General features: G+C 45.8%; 1 protein-coding gene across 1 annotated transcript; it reads right to left on the reverse strand.

The window, feature by feature from the left end:
* Nucleotides 1–249: 249 nt before the first annotated feature.
* On the reverse strand, nt 250–23,227 carry GPX3 (glutathione peroxidase 3). Its single transcript, XM_077326558.1, has 5 exons — nt 23,024–23,227; nt 5,787–5,940; nt 4,676–4,793; nt 2,894–2,993; nt 250–1,449 (listed from the first exon to the last, which is right to left on the reverse strand). The coding sequence occupies exons 1-5, from the start codon at nt 23,108–23,110 to the stop codon at nt 1,234–1,236; spliced, it is 675 nt and encodes a 224-aa protein (XP_077182673.1). The 5' UTR covers nt 23,111–23,227; the 3' UTR covers nt 250–1,233.
* Nucleotides 23,228–23,623: the final 396 nt, after the last annotated feature.

The following is a 23,623-nucleotide window of genomic DNA, read 5'->3' on the forward strand; positions in this document are numbered from 1 at the left end:
CCTTTCTTCCCCCCCTCCTCCCAATATGTTATGCAGGAATCATAGTACTGATGTATCTTACAGGGCTTTATTGTAAAGATGACTAATTTACGTGACTTGCTCAGGATGTCCCAAAAGTGCTGAATAAATGTTGGATTGTATTATATTAGAATAGGCACTAAATTCGGTATCAAAATGCTAGAACAAACCCGTTTCTTGTTTTGCTAGAAAATATACATCGGATTGAAGGAGAGTCCCCCACAAAGCAAGTTGCATTGAATGTTTTTATTGGGTACGTTTTAGACAGAGTGGGAGATTGAAGGCAGGCAAGGCAGGGATCTTGGGGGCGAAAAGAAGATTACATCTCTGCAAAAGTGTGTAGCAGAGCAGCTTGAATGCACAAGGAGCCACTCTGCTGCCTTGCAGGCTTGGGCTAAGTCCACTCGTTGAGAGCTTTCAGACCTAACCGTCATACTGATGCATCGTCTGCCTCCCCAGAATCCAGTCTCCTCTTGCCTACTCTCCGACACACAAAATAATTTTGAGAATTTTCAATCCATAAACTCACTACTTGGGTGGATCTGATCAACAGTGGGGAGGGGGAGGGGGGGAGAACATACTTCATCCAGAGATGTCAGGATCAGAGCTTGGATAGTTCACAACAGGAGGGGTATCCTCCAGTTGCTATCACAGCAGCACAAAGCAAGGGCAGCAGTGGACAGAAAGTGACTCAGTGTGGCATACTCTCTTTTTCATAAATAGGTTAACAAGTGGAGGGGACAAGCAAGCGCCATGTTTTTTTCCTGAGACAATGGATCTTAGAGCACAACATGAAAGTTGGCCACTTCGCTATGGTCACAGTGCAATCCTGGACAGACACCTTTAGAAGTCCATTTGCTTAGAAAGGCACTGTCAAATGCCAACATAATACAATGGGACTGGTTAAGGAGTGTCTCCAGTTATTTTAGGGATGGATCATGTTTGCCAGTGTGAAAACTAAAGCGGGAGATGGGTGCATGGCTGGAATAAGTCAAAGTCAAGTTGCCCCAAATGTGTTGGGAAATCGGTAAATTAAGATAAGATGCTGCTCAGTCTATACCACACAGTGCAAGCTCTTAAAATGCATTCTGTCCTTTAAGGATTATTCACATTCTTAAGGTCTGAAGATCGTCTTTGATTTGTGATTTGGTTCTGGATAAAGTGGCATTCTCTCCTCCCTGCCCCCTGCAGCTCCCTTCTCTAAGTCTGGGGACTCTAGCTATAAAGCATCCCCTGCTCCTTCATGTATTGTATGATGTCACTCTTCACAATGGCAACGTTAGTCTTTTGATGCCATCTCAGCACAGGCTTCCCTTCTGTATTGACCAAAAACTTCTCAAAATTCCACTTGATATCATGGACCTTCAGAGGATTCCAGAAAAGTCTCCCAGAAACATCACCAAAGTTATCTGTAACAGGTGGGCAGGAGTTCTGCCAGGAAAAAAAACATAAAGGAACTTTCAGTGTGATGGATTGGATGTCAAAGAGTCAGAAGAATGGCCTTCAAATACTGTTAAATACCTAACTAGCCTAACTAATTAAATATCTAATTAGCCTAACTAATGTCTTTTCCTTTTATGTTCAAATGACATATTGAAGATATAGTCAACCAGAGCCATTCAAGTGTAGGACGGCAGAACTATATTGAAGGCCTACTGTATTTCAGTCCCTTAAGAGGAAAATTACTTTTTACGTGCCTGTATCTATAATGGGTACAACTTGTAAAAACAGATTATACAGGAGTTTGTGACTTGGGCCAAATAACCAAGAAGAAAAGAGAGGCTTAACATTTTCTCTCACAGCTCTTTTCCTGCTCATTATTGCTGCTTTCCCAAACTTTCCCAAGCTTTCCCCTGCCTTGTATATGTTAGTGTGGGAGGTGGGAGAGAGAGGGAATTTCTGTTGCAACACTGGGTTGCTAATCCCCATCAGTAGAGTCTGGAGGTCCGGAATTACAATGGATCTCTAGACTACAAAGATTAGTTCCCCTATAAAAAAAATGGTTGTTTGGGAGGGTGGACTGTGTGGCATCACTTCCCTGTTGAACTCTTCCTTCCCCAAACTCCACCTCCATGACTCCAGGAATTTCCCTACTCAAATTTGGCAGCTCCCAGGTCTTCTTTACTGCACTCCATTAAGCCCTTATGAGCTAGGAATTGAAAGGTGAAAAAGTGGCCAATAACACCCTAGTTCTCCATCTATTCTCCAACCATGCTGCTTGCTGGGGCAGGAGCTAAGATCTGTCACATCCTCATACCTACCTCCTCCCTCTTATAAGTACTCTCCCCAGACAGCACAGGCCATTGGCTCCTCCAAGGGGGTGGGCCCATCTTCCAAGCAAGTAAGCACCTCCCCTGGGATACCGGGGGCAGCCCCTAGGAAGCTATCCCTGTTGGTCCTGCCAGATCTGTCTCCTCTTCCTGATTCACTGGGTTTGAGAGTCATCTGTACAACAAGTTTAAAGATCTCACAAGTCAGGTTGTTGCCCTCAAGCCACATATCAGGCTTAGCCAATCACCCAGCCACTAGGAATTAGCGCCTGTCATACTTCACCTGGCTGTACCATGAGTGAGGCCACCATTGGGCTACTAAGGTGCCATCCCTCTCTCTGGACTCTTGGGTGGCTCCCAAAGGCCACCACTGATCCAGATCCACAGTTGTTGAGGTCATCTCTGCTGCCTCCCAACAGCTACATGTCATCTATTTCCCATCTAATCCTTAATATAGAGGCAAAAAACCACACCCAAATCCTTCGTAGCCAATTTGGATAAATAAAGATCCATTGTCCTTTGCCATGATCATGTCCTTCACCATGATCTGCAGATCATGAGTCAGCAAGGAAGATAGCACAATCAAAACAGATGATGATGCAAACCTTTAGAAAGGTATAGATCTGTTGTTCTTTCACCCCGTTCACATCCCCTTTCTGAAAGAGTTGGAAATTTGGAACAAAGCCTCCTCCAGGTCTTACATATCTGGAATGAAAGGAGAATATGATACAGACGAGCTAAAACAAGAATAACTCAGGACCAGGTTTAAGCTCTGTCAAGTTTAAGAGGCCAAATAACTTTACCAGTTCAGGAATGGCCAGACACTTATCCTGCCAGTCACAATGCATACATGCATTTTTCATCATTGTTGCCAGGGAAAGGAAGGTAAGATCCCCAAGGAATAAAGGGCTGTTAGCATCCTGGTTACCCTCTTGTTGGAGAAGAATGAGTATAGAAATGCCTATGCATAGGAGCCCATATAAGCTCTCCGCATGATGTGGCAACTTATTTCATGTTTTTGCCCCCTTATTAAAACAAACCATACGATCATATAGCCAGGAAGATGCCGATTGCAGGGAATGTAATAAAGAGGGGGCTTGCTCATGAGTCAATCTTGTTGTTGCCAGCTCCCCTATGGAGTTCCACAGGGCACGATCCTCTCTCCCACTTTATTTAATATCTTCATGTGCCCTCTAGCCCAGCTGATCATTAGATTTGGGCTAGGGTGTCAACAATATGCTGATGACACCCAGCTCTACTTCCTAATGAACAGCTGACTGGACTCCCCCTCCCCTCAAGTATTTGCCAGTTGTTTGGAAGCAGTGACAGTCTGGCTCAAACACAGTTGTCTGAAACTCAACCCCTCCAAGACGGAGGTCCTGTGGACAGGTGGATAAGTGTCAGGCAAGGAAGTGCGATCGCCCTGCCTGGATGGGGTGCAGCTGTCAGCTGTATAATCAGTTAGGAATCTGGCCATGATTCTTGACGCCGCCCTTATGATGGAGGCACAAGTTTAAAAAGTAGCTCAACTGGCATTTTCCCATCTTTGCCAGGCAAAGTTACTAGCACCCTACCTGTCCCTGGAGCACCTAGACACAGGGATCCATGTGACAGTTCCTCCAGATTAGATTTCTGTAACTCACTGTATGTGGGCCTACCCACTACTCTGATCCAAAACTTCAATTGGTCCAGAATACAGCAGCACAGGTCCTCATGAGAACACCTTGGAGGACCCATGTGAGGGCAGACTTGAGGCAACTGCACTAGCTCCCAATTGAATTCCAGATCCAGTCCAAGGGATTGGTATTAACCTTTAAGGCCATTTGCGGCCTGGGCCCAGCATTCCTGAGGGACTACCTGACTGACTATACCCCCTGAAGGGCATTGCACTCTGCCAATTCCAACAGGCTGGTGTACAAAAAAAAACAACTACATTTGGTCTTGACTTGGGCCAGGGCCTTTTTGGTCCTGGCCCCCACCTAGTAGAATGAGCTCCTGGAAGAGCTAAGGGCCCTGTCGAAGCTGACTCAGATCCGCTGAGCCTGGAAGACAGAGCTCTTCCACCAGGCATTTGGTTGGGGCCAATGAACTCAAATGTGAACATCCTTCGGGTCCCCCCTCTGGATGAATCTCCCCCCAAACTCCGGAATTGGATCTTGTACTGGTCTGATTGTTTTAATTATTTAAATTGTTTTTAGCGGTTAATTGCCATTTGTATTAATGATGTTCTAATGTTCTATTTTAAGAATGATTGTATGGTTTTTTGGAACTTGTTAGAAACCGCTCCATGCCGGCTAAAATAAACAAATGTGTGAAGTGTGGAAGCATCACAGTGTGAGACAATCTAGTCTGCTCAACATTCATCAAGCCACTCAATGGATACTCACTTCAATGCATTAAGGATTTCATTGTTTTCGCCAGGTTCTTGTTTTCCAAACTGATTGGATGGAAAGCCCAGGATGACTAGGCCGTAAGGTCCCAGTGTAGTTTGTAGTGCATTCAGTTCTGCAAGAGAGGCACAAATTCAGCAGCCTCGGATCTGAAGCTGTGCACTTTAATATGGATCCAGTCTTGAAACCCTGAGAGCAAATATGGCCTTGCCTTGTGAGGAGGGCCCACACCAATACATTAAACCATCTTCCAAAAATTCAGTTTTATTACTTTCCCTGGCTGAGTTAAATTTTAGTTACTTAGAGTCACATGAACTATTCGTTTATAGCTCTGACCTGGATAGCCAAGTTAGCCCAGTCTTGCCAGATGTTGCAAGCTAAACATGAGTCAGCCCTGGTTTTTACTTGGATGGGAGGCCACCAAGGAAGGCAAGGGTTGCTAATGGCAACCCAACTCTGGTCATTTCTTGCCATGAAAACCCTACAAGGTTGTATTAAACTGTGATTTAATAGCATATTCTAACCACCACTTATTTATATTTGATCAATGTTACTACAACTGTTACACCCACACCCAAGAATCCTGAGAACTCAAGTTTGGTGAAGGAGACAAACATTCTCTGTTGGAAATATTGATGGCCTCTCTCAAGGCTCATTGCGGAAAGTAATACCAATAAGGCAACATAAACCCGTACCAAAGATGTCATAGTTGAATAATGGGATTATTTATATTAGCTACCATCCCTGAAGCATGCAAACAAAATCAACACTTTCCGGATCAGAGAAGTGGTCTAACTAGTCCAGTATCCTGTTTCCCACAGTAGCCAACCAGATGCCTTTGGGAAGCCTACCAGTATGTCACAAAATTTTCCCTACAATTTTCCCCCAGTAACACATGTTAAAGGCATGTGAGGCAGTAATAAAATCTAAAGCTTCTCAAAACATAACCAGGAAGCATCTCCAAACCCACAAAACAATCTAAGCAAACTCCCATCCTTTGGAGATTAAGAAACAGATTTCTTAGCTTTCTAGACTGCTTCGGATCCAGTACAGCTGAGTATAAAATTTAACTGTTGTGAGTGCTTCTTTTCCCATCTGGAGATCTTACCAAGGTACTGCATTGTGAGTCCTCAGTAGGAGGCCACGTTGACAAAGAGGATCAACTTTCCAGCATACCTCCGGAAGGGTATGTACTCATCACCATCTATGGTAAGGGCCCCATAGTTATAGACTGTTCCATCTACTGAGTCATAGCAGTTGACCTGGAAGACAACAAAGTGAGAAGAATGTATACACAAAATACAATATGGGCACATCTGTACAAAGGTTTTGTGACAAAATGCCCTTTCTCCAGATGCGCCAAAACGTCTCTACCACAGCAAAACATCAGGCCAGAATATATCACTCATTGCAAAGCCTATGCGATCAGCTTTTGCTGTCAAATGGAAGATGTATCTTCTCTAACAGTCACATGTTCTTTCAATCAGCCCTACCATCAATAATGTAGAAACCTCCAATAAAGACAGAGGCATATGAGGGCACCACCAGTCAGGCTGGGTTGAGAATCAGCCATCCAACAGGAGGAAGAGATCTGGAGGAAGAAGCAGGTATGGGATTGCTTTTCCTCTCCAATAATGGTTCTATAATTGTGTAGTTTAACCTGCAACTTGATTTAAAAGTCACCAGTGAGTTTACTGCCATTCTTTGGACTAGTGAGGACCAGTTCTTCACTTTACACAGTCCGCATGGGAGACCTGCTGTGGTCTTTCTATGCTGGAAAAGTGGGCAAATTTAATTCCCATCTGGAGATCTTACCCCCACCATCACCACGCCGAGCCCACCTTTTCGCGCTCTCGAGCACCACGTTCCCAACCGCCGCCCACACGCGCTCCATCGACCCGCGCTTCCTGACCACCGCTGAACAAGACTGGCCCTGGTCACAGCCGACCTACCATCCCCAGACTCTGCTGCAGCTGCCCACATCTCAACGCCGCGGGTCCCTGCCGCAGCTGCCGGGGAACAAGGAAAGGAGAGGAAAAGAAGGAAAGGAACACTAACATAATCTAATAAGGAAGAAAGAGAAGTACCAAACCCTCGGGGGGGGGGGAGGGCCCTATAAGGAGGAGGAGGAAGACACAAACAATCGGACATTAATTTAATTAACCAATTCCAGAAAAAGGGGGGGGATTGTCACGGGGCTTCTACAGACTCTGCGAGGGGGGGGGGAGAAGAATACAAACGGGCATAACTTGTACCCAGAAGGGGGAAGGGCATCAAACAACTAATAGAAATTAAGCGGGAAAAATTGAGCGGGACAATTGAGCGGGAAGAAAATCAAACGGAGAGGGAAAAGATCACAAACGGAGATAACTCCGTTCCAAGAAGGGGGAAGGGACGGCAAACAAACTACCAGAAACTGGGCGGGAACAAATCGGGCGGGAAGAAAAACCAAGCGGGGAAACTGTAAACAGAAAACGGAGGGGGGGAGGGTAAGGGGGAAGAGAGCGGGGGAGAAAGAAAGACAAGACACCAACCAAACTACCAACAACTGGGAAAAAATCAGGAAGCAACATTGTGATGTGCACAGAAAAGAGGGGAAGGGGAAAGAAGGGAAAAAGGGGAGGGGGGAGGGGAGAAGGGGAGGGGGGGAAAGAAGGAAAAAAAACGGGAAGGGAAGGAGAAAGCGAGAGGAGAAAGGACTGAAATAAAGAAAAGGGGAGGGGGGAAGGGGAGGGGGGAAAGAAGGAAAAAAAACAGGAAGGGAAGGAGAAAGTGAGAGGAGAAAGGACTGAAATAAAGAAAAGGGGAGGGGGGAAGGGGAGGGGGGAAAGAAGGGAAAAAAAACAGGAAGGGAAGGAGAAAGTGAGAGGAGAAAGGACTGAAATAAAGAAAAGGGGAGGGGGGAGGGGAGGGGAGGGGGAAAGAAGAGAAAAACGGGAAGGGAAAGAGAAAGTGAGAGGAGAAAGGACTGAAATAAAGAAAAGGAGAGGGGAGAGGGAGAAAGGAAATACTCCAAAATCAAAAAGAGGAGGAATCAAGAGGGAGTCAAAGATAGCCCAACCTTCACTAGCTACCAACCCACACCTGACTTATCCCCACCCCCCTACCCAGCCAAACCAAATTAAATCAACATATCCACCCACCAATCAGCCAGAACAATAAACCCAACACAATTAAACACCATCAACTGACCTACCCCAAACCCACCCAAAACAATTAATTCTACCAATTAAATAACTAATCCCCACCCCAAACAACTGATTCTACCCCAAAACCACCCAAATAACCAATCCTACCAATTAAACAATCAATCACCATCAATTGAACACCCAACCCAGCCTGAGGAAATTAGCTCAATCAACCAATTAGCCCAACTTACCAACCAACCCAATAACTTGCCCCCCACTTACCAAACAACCCTACCATCCAACTGAACCACACCCAATTCATAAACCTCAGTCCCAAGCCAACATGAAATAACACACAGATCACTCATACACCACACACCCCTGGATTGGGCAACCCTGAGGTGCCACAATAGGCGATCGGGACTACCCCTCCAGGCTCCCACAACGATACACATCCTACACCCAACACATAACTACACAAGTGGAACTGGGAAGCCCTGAGAGGCTGTAATTAGCGATCAGGGCCAACCTCCCACAGATACACAAACTCACACACACAAAGACAGAACCGGGGTTTAACAATCAACCCCAGCCAAACCACTGAACCAAGAATTGAACCAACAGTGTCCATAGAGCTCACAATGCCTAACAAATCTGAAGAAGGAGGAAAAGCAGGGGCCTTGATAGGGTCAGGGATCCCAATAATAAGGGGCAAAGGCAGGGACAGCGGATGGCGGAGGTACATCAAACCAAGGGGGCCGAAAACCAAACATACTCAGGCCCCCTCCAGACTCCGCCCCATCCCTCGTGACACTAGGGTGGAGGCAAAGGTAAACAACCCGCCTCTGACACTGGTGCTGTGCAACGCCAGGTCAATAAACAACAAAACCTCTACGCTGCAAAACTACTTTGTAGAGCAAAGAGCGGACCTGGCGTGCTTGACAGAAACCTGGACCAGGGAAGGGGAGACAGTTGCCCTCAAAGACCTAGCCCCTGCTGGGTTCTCTGTCCTCCACCAGTCCCGGACAGCGGGGCGGGGAGGAGGGGTGGCAATCCTAACCCGAGAGGCTTTCTCCTTTAGAGCCCTCCCTGCGCCGTCAATACCAGGCATTGAATGTGTTGGCCTCGGATGGGGATCAACCGAGAGCGTGGCCATCTGGTTAGTATACCGCGCGCCCACTGCACCACCAGATGCCCTGCCTGCCCTGCTAGAGGCGGTGGCGGCCTGGACGCTACAGTTCTCCAGTCTACTAGTCCTGGGGGACTTTAACGTCCATGCTGAGCTACTGTCCTCTAGAACTGGACAGGACCTAGTGTCAACCATGGCAACACTGGGGCTCTCGCAATTTGTTGTTGGCCCCACCCATCAAGCAGGCCACACCCTGGACCTTATTTTCGGCGTAGGTTTGGATGTGGATCTGGTCACAACAACAGCCGTGCCATGGTCAGACCACTATGCTCTAAAGGCTCGGCTAAGGCTTCCACCACCTCCTCAGTTGGGCGCCGAGCAAATTTTAGCTCGCCCGCGGAGACTTATGGATCCAATAGGATTCCTGAACGCTCTGCGGGAACCAATGCCTCCCGGCACTTCTCTCAATGGCCTGGTCAGTGACTGGCATGACAGACTGCTGACTGCCATTGATGAGATAGCTCCCCGACGCCCTCTCCGGCTCCGTCTCAAGCGAGCTCCCTGGTACACCGAGGAGCTTCGCGACAAGAAACGGGAACTGAGACGGCTAGAGCGAGTTTGGAGGAAGACTCGTGACGAAGCCTCGAGAACATCTTATAGAATGCAGATGAAAGCCTATGAGATGGCGGTGAAGTCAGTAAAACGCAATTTTTACTCGGCTACCATCGCATCTGCAGACTCACGCCCAGCTCAATTGTTTAAGGTAGTTCGATCTCTCACTGCCCTGATTGAAGGGCAACAAAACAATAGCCAATTGGACATCAGCTGTGAGGCATTTGCGAGTCATTTTGCGGACAAAATCTCGACACTCCGCCACGACCTCCCCCCAACCTTAGATACAAAAAGTGAACTAGAGGCCCCTTGGCCGTCTTTGGAGAAAACTATGAGTAACTTCAGACGACTCACGCTGACCGAAGTGGACAGGATTCTAGCGACAACAAGACCAACTACATGCCCACTAGATCCTTGCCCATCCTGGCTCTTGAAAACAGCTGGCATAAAGATAATGGGCCCCCTCCGGGAGATAATCAACCTATCTCTAACAACAGGAGAATTCCCGGAGGGTTTGAAAGAGGCTGTGGTACGTCCACTGTTGAAAAAAACATCTCTAAACCCACAAGAGCCTAACAACTACAGGCCCGTGTCTCACTTAGCGTTTCTGGGCAAGATGATAGAAAGGGCAGTCGCAAACCAACTGACAGAATACCTGGAAGAAGCTTCGGTCCTAGACCCATCTCAGTCTGGCTTCCGGCCTGGCCATGGGGTAGAGACAGCGCTAATCGCCCTGACGGACGACCTCCGTCGCCAGTTGGATCGAGGCGGGTCGGCACTGCTGATATTATTAGACCTCTCAGCAGCGTTCGACACAGTCGATCACGAGCTTCTAGCTCGCCGCCTCATCGATGCTGGAATACAAGGGACAGCCCTTCAATGGCTGATCTCCTTCCTCCAGGGTCGTGGACAGAGGGTTGCAATAGGAGAGAAAACATCAGGCCGCCGGCAACTTACTTGTGGAGTCCCACAAGGAGCGGTCCTCTCTCCTATCCTATTCAACATCTTCATGCGCCCTCTCGCACAGCTGGTACGGACGTTCGGGCTGGGTTGCCATCAATATGCAGATGACACCCAGCTCTTCCTCCTGATGGATGGCCGCCCTGACTCTCCCCCAGAAGCATTAGCCAGCTGCCTGGAAGCAGTGACGAGATGGCTCAAGCAGAGTCGTCTGAAGCTCAATCCTTTAAAGACGGAGGTCCTGTGGCTAGGTAGGAAGGGCCCTTGCGAGGAAGCGCGCCTGCCTACCCTGGATGGCGTGCAGCTCTCCACGGCTCATGCCGCCAGGAACCTAGGCGTGATTCTGGACGCCTCCCTCACAATGGAGGCCCAGATCACAAAGGTAGCGCGGCTGGCATTCTACCATCTCCGCCAAGCCAAACTACTAGCGCCCTACCTGGCCCCGGAACACCTAGCCACAGTGATCCATGCGACGGTCACCTCTAGACTAGACTTTTGTAACTCGCTCTACGCAGGCCTGCCCTTAGCCCTGACCCGGAAACTACAACTAGTTCAAAATGCAGCAGCCAGGATCCTCACGGCAACACCGTGGAGGTCCCATATCCGGCCTATTCTTCATCAGCTGCAATGGCTACCAGTTGAATTCCGGATCAGACTAAAGGTTCTGGTAATTACCTTCAAGGCCATACGCGGTCAGGGCCCAGTGTACCTGAGGGACCGCCTCCCCGCCTATGCCCCCAAAAGAGCTCTACGCTCTACTGCCTCAAATCAGCTAAGGATCCCTGGCCCTAAAGAAGTCCGTCTGGTCTCGACCAGGGCCAGAGCATTCTCTGTTCTGGCCCCTACCTGGTGGAACGAGCTCCCAGAAGAGATCAGGGCCCTGACGGAGCTTAAACAGTTCCGCAGGGCCTGCAAGAAGGAGCTCCTCCATCAGGCATTTGGCCGAGACCAGACGTAATCAACAGCGACCAAGGGCCCCTGCTCCCCCCCCACCCCCCCTCAGAATTCAATCAATGAACCACCCCTCTCAGAATCCCATCAACAAGCCCTGGACCTGTTTGTATCACAACTGTTTACTGTTATACTGTGTTGTGTTTGGTTGCAATTGTTGGTTATTGATGTATATGTTTTACAGACTGTTTTATGTAAGGTTCCTTGTTATAATGTAAACCGCCCTGAGCCTCCGGGGAGGGCGGTATAGAAGTATGATAAATAATAATAATAATAATAATAATAATTTAAATAATTTAATAATTTAATAAGGAGAAGTGCAGAGTTTGATATCTGGGTTATAGAAATGAGAAGCAGGCATACTGGATGGGAGATACACTTCTGGGGAGCAGTGTGTGTGAATGTTGTCTTGGGGTCCTTGTGGACTGTAAGCTAAACATGAGCAGACAGTGTGATGCAGTGGTAAAGAAGGCAAATGCAGTTTTGGGCTGCATCAACAGAGACATCACATCAAAATCACAAGATGTCGTAGTCCCACTGTATACCGAATTGGTCAGACCCCACTGGGAGTACTAAGTGCAGTTCTCGAGGCCTCACCTCTAAAAGGATGTGGACCAAACTGAGAGGGTGCAGAGAAGAGATGATGATCTGTGGCCTGAATACTAAGCCCTATAAGGAAAGGCTGAGGGACTTGGGAATGTTCAGACAAGAGAAGACGATGTTGAGAGGAGGCATGATTCCCATCTTTTAAGTATTTAGAAAGTTATTTTATTTATTTATTACATTTGTATACCACCCTCCACTAAGGCTCAGGATGGCACTTAGATGAGGGCAGAGAACAGATCCTGTTGGCAGCAAAGGATAGGACCTGCAGTAATGGCTTTAAAATACATGTATAACGGTACCAGTTAGATAGCAAGGGGGGGGGGGATTTACAGAGTAATTCAGCAGTGAAATGGGCTGCCTAAGGGAGTGGTGAACTCCCCCTTACTCGCAATCTTTAAGCACTTATCATGGATACTTTAGGTTGATCCTGCCTTAAGAAGAAGTTTCTTTTAATTATTTGTTTTCACAACTGGGAAAGTGTCTGCCATTATTTACTAACCTTGACATTTTTATTTCTCCAATGTTTTGGTGAACTACAACTGAACCCAAAAGATTCCGTTGAACAACTGAACCCAAAAGATTGATAAGCCTTTTTTGGAAAGGGTTATCATATTGCATAATTTGGATGTTAGGACAGTTTATTAATTTGCTACTAATATACCTTTTCCTTATATTTGTACTCTTATGATCCTTGTCTAAGGAAAAGTGCATGCACTCAAAAGCTCACACTTTGAATAAATCTTTGTTGGTCTTAATGGTCTACCCATTTGAATTTCTGCATGTGGTGCTGGTTTCACCATGGAAAAGCCACAACAGTATTTTTGATTATGCATGACTTTCCCCCCTCAGAACAGCCACTGCATTTTTCAGTGCAGTATTTAAAACTAGCTTTAAAATTATTTTTCTTTTAGAATGGTCATGAAAATGCCTGCTTTTGAATGCATAGACATGTTTTTGATCTCCTCCCCTGTACCACCATACACCAATGGGTGAAGTGACAGCCTCTAGTCCCTCATCCACCAATAGGAGCGTGAGGTGCCCCTTGTTTGGTGTAGATCCTCCTCCCTCTGCTATGGCAACATTACACCAGCACAAAGTAATGTATTCATTCCCTCAGAGGCATTTGCAAGCATTTCAATCCACTCTGTATTAGGAACAGCATACCTCTGCGGGGGGAAGGTTGTAGTGTAAGCTGACCATCCTTCCCACCTTTGGTGAGGCAGTCCCGCTTTTGGGGCACTTGCCCTGTGTCCCACGGTGTTCTCTAATTGTCCTGTGGCGTTCTCTAATTTTTTAAAATTTATTTTTATTTATTTTTATTTTTTGTCTGCGTGCCCAGTAGGCAGCCCAGGCTCAGGAGGCCACCACGCAGGTGCCTGGGCTCCAGGGTGGGGCTTCCCGGCCGGCTCTGCTGCCACGGGCGGCTCTTCCTCCACCGCTTTGAGGCCAATCGGGGGGTGGGGGAGGGCCTGCCTGCCGACTGCTACCTGCCACCGCCTGCCTCCTGCCACTGCCACTGCCTCCGCCTCCGCTGCCATCACCATCCTGAGGCCAGTTGGGGAGGGAGGGGGAAGGGGGAGGGGCCGCTTGTTGCTGCCGCCTTTGCGGCAGCGTGTCCCACCTTCTGGCCCCGGAAATCTGGTCACGTTACTGTAGTATTTTCAAAGCCCTGTCAGTAGCATGTGCCAAAGTGGTGGTCATGTGACATTGCAGCTCACCATGGCCTGCCAATGAGTGTCTAGCACAATAGAAAAATTGCCTCCCCCACACACACTATTTGCTGTTGTCCATCTTTCAAGTGCATACTCCTTGCAGAAAAAACATGACTGTTTTTTACATGCATAACCCACCCTGAACTGTGTTTCAAGGACAGCACTGTTTTATAGGTAACTTGTTCCTTTCTTGGTGAGATCAGAGCTGTGATCACAATGAGGCCATTGGGTACCAGGAATATTGATTTGACCCACCTGGATCATTTCTGAAAAACGAACTGTTTTATTGCTGAAACAACAGTATCCCATAAAAACATGAATGTTCAAAGCAAAAACCACATCAGTAGTGATGGGTTCTCTTCCTGGATCTGCTAGCTTGACCCTCCTAGCTCTGCCCATCTAAGAATACAATTGGCTGAGAGTGGATTTGTCCTTGTCACCTTTATCAGTCATCCTTGGGAGGGGAGGATCCCCCTTTGCTGTGGTAGGATGCTGATAAAAGGGATACTTAAGAAAGTTTAAACATATAAAAAGCTGAGTTCTTCATTTTAGAAGCAGAGGCGACCCGTCATCCCAAGATAAGTAGACATTTCCAAGCTGGCGATGGCAAAAACTTTATTCAAACAATAGAACGAGTTCCTAGGTATAAAACCTCATTTTCTTATTTTACTTCGTCAGTGAACTGTAACAAAATCAGAGTATATCATGTCTCCATGCAAACCTTATATAACATTAAAAATATATATAAATTTTATGTAACTAAAATAGTTTTCTACCTTATTTCTTAATTGGTTTTTAATTGGAAGACTGGCTAGGGGCCTGGGAAAACTGGCTCCAGAAGGTGGTGCTAGAACCTAGATTTCATTCCTTGCCTTTTTTAGACAACAGACCCAAAATGTTAATACTCTAGAAGGCTTTTGGATAAGAAGATTTTGTTTTTTGAGGGCTAATCATGCATTGTGCCTCTTATCCACAGTGAGTCAGACAACCTATTTGCATCAGAAGCAAATACTGGGTCACAGATGCATAGGTAAATTCATTTTGTTTCCCTCTTTGCAGGGACAGTTCTAGAAGGCTGGAATGGGCTGCCCTTCACCCTTGACATTTATTCTTTCTGGTAGATATTTAAACAGGAAGATAAACAAGATAACTGGGTCAGGCACTGGAGTAATGGGTCATAAGAGCAGTGCAGAACAGGAAAACCTCCTAAAACTGAGACTGTTTCCACGCCCACAAAAAATAGTGCAATGGCTGCCTTAATGTTCCATGGAATCGTAAGCGTTTTCAACAGAAATCTTAGGGGATTTCCGCAGCGTTTAAAAATAGAGATATATTGTCGTTATATTCTGGCCCCTTCACATGACATTACCAACAAGCAGCGTCCGAGCAGTAAACAACTGGCTACATCCTCCATTTTAAAGTGGTAGTTGGTGAATCCAACCGGAGAGCAACAAGCAGGCCACCAGCAAAAAAAATGTATGGTGGCGAAGAAGCACTGTCTCCACTTCCAATGTCCCACCCTCACACCAACCTCCCTCTCCCTTCTCCTGGGGACGGGGGTCTTTTTTTTTAAAGTGAACTGTCTGGAGCAACGAATAGACGTTCAATCATAAAGGCAAAGGCAAAAAATAAAATTTTGCCCAAAGTTGTAGCCTAAAACATCATCATCATCATCATCATCATCATCATCATCATCATCATCATCATCATCATCATCATTATTATTATAAACATGCCTCTCCAAGCTTCCCCCCTCCCCCAAATCGGAAACAAGATTTGTTTTTAAAAGCAGCAAGACTCATGAATCCATAAGGGGTGGCAATAAAGAAGCACTATGATTAGATGCATAGGCATTTCAATAGAGAACTATTGATTAAAAAAAAATTAGTGGCTATTGCAGGCCCCTTAAAGCATGTGGAAAGGGGATTGGCTGCCTGGCTTGACTGACAGATGGAAGAAAGTCACGTATAATTTGTGGTGCTCTCTTCTGGCATTTCCAGCAGCACTTGGGGAGGGGGAGAAGCATGAAATGGCAGCAGAGAAGAGGGAGACAGCAAAAAAGGTGAGAAGCGGTGTGATTATATGTAGTGTTACACCACTCAGCTGGCGTAACGCTATCCTTAATGACATGTGGAAATGCCCCACGTATTCAGGTGTGGCTCCAAAGGCGCTTCCTGTTTGCTGTGTCTGTTACGAAAGCTGTTAAAACTGGATTCTTCCTCCTCCCCTGGGAGGGAATTTGCATTTACCTAAAGTGGAAGCCAGGTTTGATTCCCTGCTCTTCCTCCACATGCAACCAGCTGGTGACCTTGGGCTCACCAGAGCACTGATAAAGCTGTTCTGACTGAGCAGTAATTTCAGGGTTCTCTCAGCCTCACCCACCTCACAGGTTGTTTGTTGTGGGGAGAGGAAAGGGAAGGTGACTGTAAGCCTCTTTGAGACTCCTTCGGGTAGAGAAAAGTGGCATATAAGAACCAACTCTTCTTCTTCTTCAACTCTTTTTTTTTTTAAACATGATCACATTACAATGCTAATATGCAGTAGCAAAACCACCAGCTTTCTGAGAATGCTCCAGAAAGTTGAAGGTCAACTCTACCACCCACCCACCCATCTCCCCCTCCAGAATCTAAATGCACCTTATAATTTAAGGTTCAATGGAGCACTTCACAAATTTCTTTTAGGAAAACAATTGTGTAATGGCAGCTTACGTACTTTGTGTTCCTCCATGCATAGTGACTGAGAGCACATCAATGCAAGACACACCACCCCCCTTGCTTGGATGATTTGAGTGCCATGGAGATCAAGGGATGGGGGGTACATTTAAAAATAATTATTGTGATTGCATTACAGCATGAGCTCATGATTCCTGCCACGGTTACTTTTCTCCCCCATTCGCCTGGCCTGAGCAATGGGCTGCAGATGAAGAGCTGCACTGAGGGAAGAGACACACCCCTGAACTTGGCTGCCCTTCACTGCCCTTGCCTGAGCCCCAGGGGCCTGCTCACCCTTTCCTCTGGTGGCCGCGGCAGCAGCTAGGAGAAGCAACAACCAGCCAGGGAGGTGGTACTTTCCAGCACCTGGCCACACTTGCTTGGATGGGCAGATATTTACAGCTCCTGTTTTTGAGTTTCCCCCTATCCCTGGCAACCCTCCTTGAAGAGGGGTTGAAAAAAGAGGGAGGCATTTTTGTTTTGATTGTGTTAGGACTCAATTATGCTATTGTGTACACTCAGAATAAATGCCAAGCACAAATTCAGGATATGCCTTCATAATTCAACATGGTGAGAACATGCTGGCAAATCACAATTGTAGAAACAGTCTGAGAGCAAAATCAGAAGTTTTTAGTCCAAAGTTTGCCATTGGAGAATAGACGGCTATCTCAGATACAACCTTCATTTTTGCTTCAAAAAAAGTTGCTGTGAGAACTTTTTCCAAACCAGCACACCCACTCCGAGTTTGATTCCACTGTCAGCATATCTCTGAAACTTTTATCTCAGGAACAATTTAGAGTCTCTGGCATAACAAAGAGCACCAGTGTGGAGTGACAGTATATTAACGTTGTACCATTATGAATCTTATTAAAACCCTTTTTATGTCTATTTCTGGTCAAAATGCACCTAAGGATTTTCACACACACAAATAATAATTAGACTATATCAGTTTGAAACCTAGATCAAGGAGAAGCATTTTCTAAACCATTACAAGCAGCCTTGGAGAGTGAATAGTTCCATTTCTGAACGGCAGACTAAAAATAGCTCTGGTCATTTAAAAGACAGCGTCAAACATCTGAACTACTAAAAACAGTTGAATGGAGTCAGCCTGTCACAGAACCCATTGCTGGGCTGTTGTTGTTTTAAGTTGCTTTTTGGAAAGCATTGTGTGGGATAGCATCCGTGTGCCTTATTTATCTGGCTAATACCTGAATTCCTTCCACTGCGTTCATCCTTAATTGCCATAGCAGGGATGGAGGTAGCCCTTGCGCCTGGGCCTTTCACAGCAATATGATCTGCAGGCCTTGGCCAGGAATATAACTGACACATCCATGCACATGCAAATCTTTCTCTGCTGATTTAGGCAGTTCAGCCAGCTGATAAGACCCAGGAGCAGGCTGGCTTGGTGAAGCAAGCTCCATAAATATGAACCCCAAAGAACTGTAGTTTACTTTCCAGCAGGAAGTTGTCAATGCCAAAAGAAAGCTGTCAGCAGAAAATATGTAAGGAGCAGGGCTAGGGATGCCCCTGGAATCATAGCTCATCTTCAGGCAACATAGATCAGTTCCCCTGGAGAAAATGGCTGCTTTGGAGGGTGGACTCCAAAGCATTATACTCCACTGAGGTCCCTTCCTATCCACTCCTGAGTCTCCAGATATTTCCCCATGCAGAGCTACCAACCCTAGACGGAGCAGTTGTGATGTCACGATGGAGCCATTTTTGCCTTGAGCAAATGGGTTAGGGACTATTATGTCTGCCTTCCTGAGAACCTGGGCACAAGTTCATGAGGAGGGTTGGGGGCTTCAGCATCCGAAGCAGCTGTTTGCACCCAAAGCAGCCAGCGCTGTGTTGCGGGGATTGAATGGCCTTCAGCAGGCAAGCACTGGGAGGCCACAGGGGTGCTTTTTTCTGGCTTCATAGCAAGCCCAAAGTTCAACAGGTGAAACTTTTATCATCCATATGCCGGAAAAAAATGCAGCTGTTAAATTGCTACATCATTACAGGCACAGAAACACCTCCAGGAAAATGTGATTATCCTATCCTTGAAGAGTGTGGAGTAGTAGTAGTAGTAGTAGTAGTAGTAGTAGTAGTAGTAGTAGTAGTAGTAGTAGTAGTAGTAGTAGTAGTAGTAGTAGTAATTCCTTTAACACATTGAAGGGGAAGGATCTTCACAACTTGATTTGGTGCATTTCAGACATTCAATCCAGCTAAGCCACTGTCACCCTGCTTTCTTTCTGCCATAATCTTCTGATAGTATCAAATTATGATAGGCACTGTTTTTCGAACAGTATGCGACCACAAAACCATAACAAAGTCACGGGTCATTTCCCAGTATTTGGCAGTGAAGGAGATAAAGGAAGACATAATAACCATAACCACTTTGTGATGAGGCTCTTAAGAAGTACTGAACCATGCAATGTCCCAAAGGAGCACATAAAGGGGGGGGGGGGGGGCGCTGGTTGTTACTGGAAACAGTATTTTACTTTGGTTGGATGATGGGTTTATGCTGCATGTAGTAACCTGACCCTTGAGGAAGAGGAACTTCTAAGCTATGTTTTTGTTTCCTCAGTTTGAGAGAGACAATGAATGTCTGTGGAAGTCTGATTCATACCCAATGTAGAGAGACAATATAGTAATACAAACATAATTTGCCTACATTTCAACTGAATTTCCCCAAGTTAAGCAATGGTAAACTTCTAAAACATTTTGAACAGTTTTTCTATATATATTAAAAGTTATTGATGTGTTTAAAGAATACTTACTATATGTATGATCTTTCTTACTTAGGGCTGGGCCAAAAAGATTATGACAGTGGTGTTATTTCTCTTTCGATATATGCTAGTTAGGCTTTTGTTGACATCAACCTCCATGTGGGTCCTGGAGTTCTCTCAGAATTACAACTTATCTCCAGACAGAGACAAATTGGCCATTTATTTTATCAGGAGAAATCCCGGTGGGCCATTGCCACAGTTAAATTGTTACACAGATGCAAAATCTGTAAAGTTATGCCTTTTAATGTCAAAACGGTTATAAGTTGCAAGTTATATATACATTGTGGGTTCATGAATGCTTATCTATTATGCCAAGAACTTGTACTGAATTGCCATTTCTCTATTTTCAATGTAAACCACACTGAGCCAAAAGGGAGGGCGGTAAATAAATATAAATAAATAAATAATAAAAGAAATAGGCCACACCCACAGAGGACGAATATGGGTGTGTACAGAAAGAATAGTGCCCAACTGTCCCCTGAATCAGCACTGCCCATGTTTTCCCTCAGTGTCCCCACTCCACCTAGGAACATAGGCAGAGGAGTGCCCAGCTTTGCCTTGAGCTGGTAGGGTGCAGCAGCTGAAGGGAAGCGCAGGCACATCAGTACCTGGCTTCTTCCTGCTGATATGGGTGTGTTGTGGTTAGCAAGGAAGAGTACAGCCTAACCCATACTCCTCTTTGCTCACTCTGCCATGCCCAGGATTGTGAGGAAGACCATAGGATTGCCTGCCCTCACCTTGAGCATCTGAGGCTTAGTGTGTCTGGAGAGGAGATGCATGGCTATACTCCTACTCTTTGCTCAGCTGGATCAGGCAGAGTGTAGCTGGTAAGAAGAAATATACTGATGACTCCTATCTGGGGATGCCAGTTCCCAGGCTGGACATTAGGATACCCTGGAATTATAGCTCATCTCCAAAGATTGGTTCCTCTGGAGAAAATGGCTGCATTGGAAGGTGGATTCCATAGCATTATACTAAACTTAGATTGCTCCCTGCCCCGAAATCCCACCCACTCTTGTCTCTACCCCCAAAGTCTCCAGGTGTTTCCCAACCCAGAGGCAACCCTATGCTTGAACTGGCTCTTTGGCCCTCTGAGTGTCTGAAGCACGCACAAACACATTTTACTTGAACCAGTGGCTGGAATGTGTATGATGAGTCCCTAGGAGACAGCCTGTTCAAGAACAGGTAAGGGAGAGCCAGGAGAACGACAACATAGAGAGATGTGGATGGGAGGCTCCCTGGGCTGGCCACACCCACTATGCATCCCAGAGAGGAGAGGGAGCTCTACCATTGGGCCACACCTATAAGCCACCCCATAGATGAAGCTGGCAGCATCCTATTCCTCTTAGGTCAGCTCAGGCCAGAGGAGAAACCCTCTAAGGTAGCAGGACAGGTACAGGAACGTAAGGTTGATGCTGGGAACCCAACTACCTGTGTTATTCAGTCCCAGAAGGACCACACTCCTTTCTTGGGGCTTTAAAGGAAGCTGGGGACTGCCACACCCAGGAGAAACCCTTTAAAAGGTAGGAAGCCTCACACTCTTGCTGAGATTCTTCCCCTCCTCAAACGCCCCCAAACTCTACCCACAAATCTACAGGAATTTCTGAATTGGAGGTGGCAACTGTAGCATCCACCATTAGAAATGTGTGCAATCCCACCATCTGTAGTTTTTCAATAGATGACTGCCTAACGTAGAGATTCTAGTGCATGCCAGTAATTTTAAGTAATTGATGAAGAAGAGTTTCTGCTTTATTTCTTTATTTAAAAAAAATATGTTTACACTTGAAGGCCAAAACTAAATATGTTTAATTAATTCAGTGTCCAAGATTGTAGCCATAAACTTATGGCAGAGTAGACCCACCAGATATAATGATCATCTTTAAAAAAAATAGACCATGACTGGAATATTGTCACACTTCTTTTTTGTTGCATTTTGACAATGGGAACCCTTTTCTTGAGAACCACACAAAGGTTAGTCAGCTGTTGGTTGTCCAAGAAAGTGATCATCTGCTTGGATTCTATGGGTGGCAGGAAGGTATGGGCAATGAAGGTAGATAGACAAGGAACAACATGCTTATCATGCTTACAACTTCAGGTACACATGGTCTTCTCAGTCATGTTAGGACTAATGAGAACATGAGAAAAGCCCTGCTGGATCAGACCAATAGACCATCTGGTCCGGCATCCTGTCTCAAACAGTGGCCAACCAGATCCTCTGGATGTCCAACAACAACGCATAGAGGTCTTCCCCTGATGTTGATACCTGGCTCTGGGACTCAGAGGATTAGTGCTTCTGAATGTAGAGGTTCCTTTCAGTCACCATGGCTAGTAGCCGTTGATAGATTTATCCTCCATGAATCTATTCAACCCCCTTCTAAGGCTGTTTATTCCTGTGGTCGGCAATAGCAGCAGCATAATTATTACTAGTATCAAAGCCTTTTATAAAAATAGGTTCTAAAAACTGGGACTCTATAAAGCCTCTCTCTTGATCCACCGCAATTTAGAGGGGTCAACCCCCTCCCCCAACAGGCACCACAGGAGGACCTTGGCCTACCTGTGAAGACCTGCTGGAGGGATGGGGCAGCAAAGGCTCCAGGGGCAGTGGGGCCACAAGGTTGGCCCCCTCCAGGCTGTGGCTGCAGGGGGTTCAGTCTCCTTTACCTGTTTCCCCTGGGATTAAGGATTAGTTTTCCAGGAAGAAATACTATATCAGGAGCAACTCTTCTAAGTCTACTACACACCTTTTCTCTGCTATGACTAGATTGCTCTTCAAGCACAATGATGGGGTTTCTTTCAAAAATCACCCATATTCTTTTTCTCTCGTGTTTTTGTGTTCTTTTGAAGAATATTTGCAGCATTTTAAAGCACAAATTTAAAAAATATATTCTCACCAGGGTTTTACATATAACAAATTGAGAAACAGAGATCTGCCTAAGGGTCACCCATTGACTGCACAATCAAATTCCTGGTTGAATTCCAAGATCCTGATGCTTGAATAAACTTGGAAAATGGGCACATATCCCTCCATCTGCACAATAAGCTCTGCTGAGGTAACAAACTGTTTTTCAGTTAGCAAGGCAAACAGTAAGACACTTAAAATGCCAGGGATGACAGGAACCCGGCGGCAGGCTGATAAGGGAATGTATTCCTTCTGTTAGGGCTACATACATTAAGTGCAAACCATGAGAAGTAGCTAAGATATTATTTAACATGACACAGCAGAGATAACATATAAACCCACATTCACATCCTATCAATCTAGATAAATATTTTAAAGACAGCAGCAGCATGGTGTGGATGTGAGGGAGGGAGAGGGAGAGGGAGACTGTGATTGTAACTCAATCTGTTCTGTCATTAGCCATTCCATTTAGAGTATTGTGTTTTTTAGAAGGTTTCCGATTCCCTCATCAGTCAGATCTGGTTGGTTGCTGCAGCTTTAGAGGCGTCATTGACTCTTTTAGTCGACCATCTGAATACTATGACATATATATCTATATCTGCGTAAACTAAAGAGGTGTTGCTAATTCTCAACAGTCTCTGCTGCCCAATACAGTTCAGTTAGTTTTATTATGGTCATAGACCAGCATAAGATGATACAGAAACATCCATTTAAACCAGGAATTAAAACATCTTAAAAGATAACAATAGAAAATAGAAAAGGTAGATACAGTATTTGTATACTTACAATACAGATGCTGTCAGATGCAATATTTTAAAATACTGCTTGGAGACCCACTCCCCCTGAATAACACTGTAAGGTCTTACCTTCTGTCGCTCTTCTTGTCCCAAATTTGGCTGAATAAAGCCAGCCAAGAACAAGGGGAAAATCCATGCTGCATGCCTGCACCTCATGATAGGGGCAGCTATTGGGAGCAAGGGTGCAAGCACCCTCTCCTTGTCTCCTCAGAGCGCTGCTGTTTGCAGTGAGTGTCTCTCTGTCGCTCTCACACACGACCAGCACAAAAGCCGGGAGAAATAAAAGGATGAAGCTGATTGCGTGTATCCAATCACGAAGCAGCAAGGACTCTAGGGCTGTTCCTGTCAACATTAACCATGTGGGCTCCAGGCTCAAGCACACCTCATAGGTTGAGTGCCCAGGTGTATGCCTGTGCAATATCCATCTCAGAGGGAAGATTCTAGAACATGGCATATCCTTCAATACAGACTTCACTAAAGACAACATGATTGGGATGTGACAATGCAACGAAAAAGCTACTACCGAGGCAATACATTTGGAATCTTAAGGCTTTTTCTTTAGGTCCTTCCAAAAGAAAGCAATAATTAATAAAATTATGTGCTAAATAATATGAGATTTAATATGGTTAGTGTGGGAACAGAGCTGGGACAGTCTCCGCATTAGGAGAC

Source organism: Paroedura picta, chromosome 3, assembly GCF_049243985.1.
Source record: "Paroedura picta isolate Pp20150507F chromosome 3, Ppicta_v3.0, whole genome shotgun sequence".
NCBI lineage: Eukaryota > Metazoa > Chordata > Lepidosauria > Squamata > Gekkonidae > Paroedura > Paroedura picta.